This window comes from Ovis aries, chromosome 8, assembly GCF_016772045.2.
Source record: "Ovis aries strain OAR_USU_Benz2616 breed Rambouillet chromosome 8, ARS-UI_Ramb_v3.0, whole genome shotgun sequence".
Taxonomy (NCBI): Eukaryota; Metazoa; Chordata; class Mammalia; order Artiodactyla; family Bovidae; genus Ovis; species Ovis aries.
This window is the reverse complement of record NC_056061.1, coordinates 15,686,675-15,692,674: the sequence shown is the minus strand read 5'-3', so window position 1 is coordinate 15,692,674 and position 6,000 is coordinate 15,686,675. Positions and strand designations below refer to the sequence as shown.

At 38.3% G+C, this 6,000-nt stretch overlaps 1 protein-coding gene across 2 annotated transcripts; it reads left to right on the top strand.

The window, feature by feature from the left end:
- Positions 1 to 568: 568 nt before the first annotated feature.
- FABP7 (fatty acid binding protein 7) lies at positions 569 to 4,370 on the top strand. Of its 2 annotated transcripts, XM_004011152.6 has the most exons (4): positions 569 to 736; positions 1,194 to 1,366; positions 2,042 to 2,143; positions 3,995 to 4,370. In XM_004011152.6, the coding sequence occupies exons 1-4, from the start codon at positions 664 to 666 to the stop codon at positions 4,043 to 4,045; spliced, it is 399 nt and encodes a 132-aa protein (XP_004011201.1). In that variant the 5' UTR covers positions 569 to 663; the 3' UTR covers positions 4,046 to 4,370. The 2 variants fall into 2 exon arrangements, with proteins under 2 accessions (XP_004011201.1, XP_060275187.1); XM_060419204.1 differs by having other exon boundaries at positions 2,042 to 4,370.
- The last annotated feature ends 1,630 nt before the right edge of the window (positions 4,371 to 6,000 follow it).

The window sequence follows — 6,000 nt, the reverse complement described above, 5'->3', positions numbered from 1 at the left end:
CGTCTTTCCCTGGCTTGACATATTCTAGTTCGTGTTTTGCTCTCCTATAAATATGAGAGAAAAATAAAAGACACTATTCAGCTTCCTTTGTTTGAAAAGTTTGGCATTTCAGTGGTTTTCTTGAAGTGAGGGGGGGGTGGTCCTCATTTGTAACCAGCTTTGCCATGAACGGAAATCAATCTGAATGTCCTATTGTGCTTTTTTTTTTTTCTTTTCTCACAGCCTGAAATGGCCTTTGCCAAGTTTTCAAGCTGAATCTGAAAGACCCTCTCTCATTTTCCGCTCCCTGCCTCCAACCTCATTGAACCTTTGCAGAGATTTCTCAGGCAGAAGGGCTGAGCTGCGAGGACTGAGAGGAACGCGACCTACTCCGCTAACCCAGTGGCCCGAGCCAATCACAGCGAGGATTGGAACCTCCCGAGCCTCCCGCCCCGCTCCCTTCCCATCCCCTGCCCCTTCAACAACCTCCGGGAAAGAGAGACGCCGGAGGGATGTGTTTGCAATTCAAATCCTTGGCTTTCTGCCAGCCTCTTTTCGAAATAAAAAGGCAGGAGCTGCGGTGAGGTGCAAAGGGGTCTTTGGAATTGCAGTGGCCCTGCGATCCGGAGATCCCCGTTTCCGCCGCTTTTATCTGCTTCTGAAGCACACGGGGAAAGGGCAAGGATGGTGGAGGCTTTCTGTGCTACCTGGAAGCTGACGGAGAGTCAGAACTTTGATGAGTACATGAAGGCGCTTGGTAGGTAAACTAGGATGTGCTGTTCTCTTCTTAAACCTGCAGCTTCAGATACTCGCGGATTCCTTTTTTCACCCATCCGATTAGCAAGAGACAAAAGCAGATCCCATTGTCATAATCACGTGCTGTGCTGATTTTAAAAAACCATTTTGCACGGAAGGGCGGTTTAAATCTGGCATTTGTCCGCTTTCTTGCCTAGGGCCAAGTATTCTGTCAAGAATGTGAAGTTTCTGTGCCTTTTCAGCTTTTTTTCCAGCATCCTCTTAGTATTTATGCTTCCAAATTGGCAATCCACAGATTACTAAGGCTCAGTAGTCGTCTAGCATAACTGATGGGCTAAACGTACTCAAATAAAACTTACACTTTACGACCTGGATTCCAGAATAGGAAAGTGGATTCCTGCTTCATGAGCTATTTTGGAAGTTGCCACCAACTGTATCGCTTCTTTTTACTATTTTAGGTGTGGGCTTTGCCACTAGGCAGGTGGGCAATGTGACTAAACCAACAGTGATCATCAGTCAGGAGGGGGACAGAGTGGTGATCAGGACTCAAAGCACATTCAAGAACACAGAGATTAGTTTCCACCTGGGAGAAGAGTTTGATGAAACCACCGCTGATGACAGAAACTGTAAGGTAAGGAGCGCTCCTTCCTCTGGGCTGGGGAGGGGAGGAGAGAATAACTTCTTGTTTTGTTTTTTGTTTGTTTGTTTGTTTTTTTTTTTCCCTAGATGATGGGAAGTGGAAAATGGTCTCAGTATTTCACTTCAGAGAGAAAGACCCAGGGTTAATTTTGCATTCTAGTGTCCCATAGCTGATGTTCTGAATAATGGGCAACTACCATAGCTCAAATTTCCAATCTGTTTCTTTACCACGTATTTCTCTCATTTTGCATCAAATCTGTATTTCAGAAAGTATTTCATCATGTTCATTTAAAAGAAAGATTGTACTTTGTTTAATCCCTCTTTTGCCTCAAGTTGGCTTAATCAGTAGTTTACCTCATTCTAAGACCCTGTTTAAAGGAGTAGGATGATTCTTCAGAAAGCACTAGTTTAGGATTTTTATTTCTGATAATTTATGTGCCTGATACTTTGTGCATCTAAACGAACACATTTCAATCGAATTATGATTTATTAGAGTTTTCTCAGAGTTTTAACTCTGGAAGCAACAGAGGAAATGGTACTACTGTGATAATTAATTGATCACTATTCGCTCAACCATTACTTTTTGAAAAATCAATTTGTTTGACTTCCATATCAGAAATCTGATCTGTACCTATTGCTATGTTCTGCATTTTGTTGGTGGTCTCAGTCTGTTGTTAGTCTGGATGGAGACAAACTTGTTCATGTACAGAAATGGGATGGCAAAGAAACAAATTTTGTAAGAGAGATTAAGGATGGCAAAATGGTCATGGTAAGTAGAGCAATTCCCGATTCCTATTCCTGCTTCTTCTCCTACCCCCCTCAAATTTCCCATTTCCTTCCTTGTCCCTCCTTCCCTCCTTTTCTCCCATCTTTCCTTTTCTAATAACATTAAGTCACTAGCAAGGGTATTTAATCATGTGAAAATTTTTATATTTTAGTTTATAAAACTTTTACAAGTTCAGTACAGATAATTTAGGATATAACAGGAAAATTTAACAAAAATATAAAATTCCCTTCTACTGCCCCCTCAGAGAGAACTATTTCGATATTACTTCCCTCCAGTCCTTTTTAATTTTATAAGATGCCTTTAAAACATGTCTATTCAATACTAGATAGTCTTGTAAAAATTATAAAATAGACAATAGTTGAAAAATAATGTATCTAATGGTGGAGTAGCATCATAAACTGGGGGAAATGTTTTATCCTCATCTAGCACCCTAGACACTTTTTTGGGTGAGTTGAGTAATGGATGACATTGAAGAAGTCAATACATCATTTTGGATTTTTTCTTGGATGGGAGTTGCTTTACGTATTCCTTCTGAGATAACAGCAGGATGGGTTTTTTGGTTTTGTTACTTAAGACTATTGACTAGTTTTCTTCTCCTTCCCTTGACTACCAGCTGTTCTAGGTTCAAATAGAGGACTTACATATTCACATTTTTTTCCTGGGCGGAAGTAGGGGTGGGGAGCAGAGGGACAGTTTTCCTTTCACGTTGACGAATATTTGGCCACATTTTTCTGCAGTGATCATCATCACCAAAAAGAGAGAGAGATAGAGCGATTCATTTATAAAAGATTCAATTGGAAGTTCTCCAGTTCTCCTTTATGCTTTTTTTCTTTATTTTTTTCCTTAAGACAAAAAAGTAGATAGTTCGGCTTTGGTATGTATGACTGTAATGAGGCATGACTGAGTTGAAAAAAGGAAATGAAAGTAATGGATGACAAGGGCATGCTATCCTCTTGAAAATCACAGGACTACATGAAAATGATGAACACCTAAAAACACTAAATTTTGTAAAGAGGATTTATAGCAATTCTTCAAGTTGGATTTGATTCAAGAGCCCACGGTGCACATTATAGCTACATAACCACCAAGTTTCACATAGACTAAAGCACTACAGTCAAAGCAATGAGAACATTTGTACATTTACCTTTTCCTGCTTTTGGACCAAGTCATTGCAAATACCATTTGTCTAAAAACTTCAAAATTTATCTAGGTCATGAATTGTAAACTATTAAGAGAACCTACTATAAATTTTATGCACTTTTAAAAGAGAGCTAAAATGCTCCAATTACCCTGATAATTTAAGGCAAAAGGAATTCTTCTGACCTGAATCTAGATAGTTAATCTAAGTTTTTTTTTTTTTCATATTTCTTTCAGAGATATGAACTATGTATACATGTCACTCACTCAATAAATATAAGGGTTTCTTTTTAGAAAATGAAGACGTAGAAAAAAAATGAAAATGTTTTTATACGACATTTAGGGCTTCCCCAGTAGCTCAGCAGTAGATATTCTGCCTGTAACGTAGGAGATGCAGGAGACCTGGGTTTGATCCTTGGATTGAAAAGATCCCCTGGAGGAGGAAATGGCAACTCACTCCAGTATTCTTGCCTGGGAAAATCCCATGGACAGAAGAGCCTGGTGGGCTACAGTCCATAGAGTTGCAAAGAGTTGGACATGACTGAGCATACATTTAATGTTTGTAAATGCCATTATTCTTTTGTATAATACTTAAATTATATATATGACAATCTTTAAGATAATAATATGATAATGTTTAAAACAACCACTGATGTACCTGTATAAGAAGATCTGGTTATCTTTGGAATCTTTCAGACTCTTACTTTTGGCGATGTGGTTGCTGTTCGCCATTATGAGAAGGCGTAGAAAACATCCTGACCTGGGGCTGGAGAAGCTCTACAATATTTCTGTTTACTCAAGTCTCAGTGTTAAACTGCTATTACAGTGCGGCTGATCACTAATTAGAAGGTTATCTTGGTGTGGAGGTGGAAAATGATGACTTTAAACCTTGTTTTAAAAACTTGTTGCTGCAAGCAATCAAAGCTATCTTTGATCTGCAAATTTATCACATTTTATAATTCACGTTAAATTTTTAAGCTACTGTTTTTAAAATCAAGAAGGGAATATGTGCTATAATTTCCATTGGAATGCAAAGCGAATTGGAATAAAAAAATCTTACACCCGTGAGAAATGTGTTGCTGTTTTTAATATCACTCACTAATCTGGCTGGGAATTGTATATTAGAAAGTTTTAAGTAAAGTAGCCTTTTTTTTTTTTTTTTCCTGGTGTAACATTAGGCTGGGGAAGTTAGCACTTTGCTTAAAATACTAATTTAAAATATAAGCAATGTGTAAAGTAGATAGCTAGTGGGAAACTGCTATATAACACAGGGAACCCAGCCTGGTACTCTGTGCTGGCCCAAAGGGATGGGATGGGAGGGGGTGGGAGGGAGGCTCAAGAGGGAGAGGAAATATATATACAGTTATGACTGATTGCAGTTGTTGTACAGCAGAAACCAACACAACACTGTAAAATAATTATCCTCCAATTAAAAAAAATAATCAGAAGCCTAGAGAAATGTGGAAAATGTTTGGGTTGGAACTTCCATAGACAATTTGGCTAGGATCCAAAGGAGATTTGTTATGGTGAGCTGAGCTGCACAAATGACCTCTTGATACTAAAAACAGGTAGTCTGAAGCAGCAAGCTGATATACATGAAAATGCCTTATTAAAAAGTAAATATAATCAAAGTCTCATATAATCAAAATGTCATGTAATTCAAGTTTCTTAGTGAAAGGTAAATAGAAACAGGCAATGAGTTTTATCCCAGACCATAAAGATGTGTCTCCAGGCAAGTACATTGAGCTGAACTAAGTTGAGAAGTGCTATAGTGGATCAAATGGAGTGTGCAAAGGGCATCTGAATTCCTGTGTGTGTGTGTGATAGTAGGGAAGCAAGGAGACGGGGGAGGTTGGTGGAACTGAGTTGACCAAAGGAAAGTAAATACCTGTTTACGGCTGGTTAAGATTTGCATTTGTAAACTACAAACGTTATTTTATAGTGTATTGTTTACAAGATGATTTTTGTACATTTTCTCAAACCCACAGTGTGAAGCAGGTAAAGAAAGTACTACTTTTACTTTGCTGATGAGGAAGCTGGAGATTAGATTCATGTGTGCACGTTCTTTTGTGAATGCTAAATTGCTTCAGTCATGTCTGACTCTTTGTGACCCCATCAACTGCAGCCTGTCAGCTTCCTCTGTCCATAGGATTCCCCAGGCAAAAAATGCTAGAGTGGGGTGCCATGCCCTTCTCCAGGGGATCTTCGCAGCCCAAGGATTGAACCTGGTTCCCTTGTCTCCTGCAATGGCAGGCAGGGTTTTGTGTGTTTTGTTTTTTTTTTTTTTTTACCACTAGTGCCACCTGACTAGTGAATAATACTATTTGTCTCAAAAATTAATATTCAGCTAAATTTCCTTCTGAAACAAAATATAAGATTTTTATTTTCCCTGAATCACTTCTTAGGAAAACTTTTTTCTGTTAGCCTCTGTGAAGGGTTAGGGGGTGAGGCAGAAAAAATGTAAGTGTTTTTCAGGACATTCAGTATTCATTTTTAATCAAAGCAATACGTACAGTAAGGTTCTACAAGTTAATTCAAGGTCCAATGAACTTTCAGATATAAGTATGAGGAAACTTTCTTTAACTTATACAATTCACCACAATGATACTATTACCTGACTATTTTATTATTTTAACTAATTACTATAATCAAGAGTAGAAAAGTCTAAAGTGCAGCTGTAGGATTTAACACGTGAATGTGCA

What these genes read in the sequence shown, in the direction of transcription:
- FABP7 (XM_060419204.1), top strand. Translation starts at nt 664, where the DNA reads ATGGTGGAGGCTTTCTGTGCTACCTGGAAGCTGACGGAGAGTCAGAAC. An exon ending in TGAGTACATGAAGGCGCTTG is followed by an intron (nt 737 to 1,193) that starts GTAGGTAAACTA and finishes TTACTATTTTAG; the next exon opens with GTGTGGGCTTTGCCACTAGG. An exon ending in CTGATGACAGAAACTGTAAG is followed by an intron (nt 1,367 to 2,041) that starts GTAAGGAGCGCT and finishes TGGTGGTCTCAG; the next exon opens with TCTGTTGTTAGTCTGGATGG.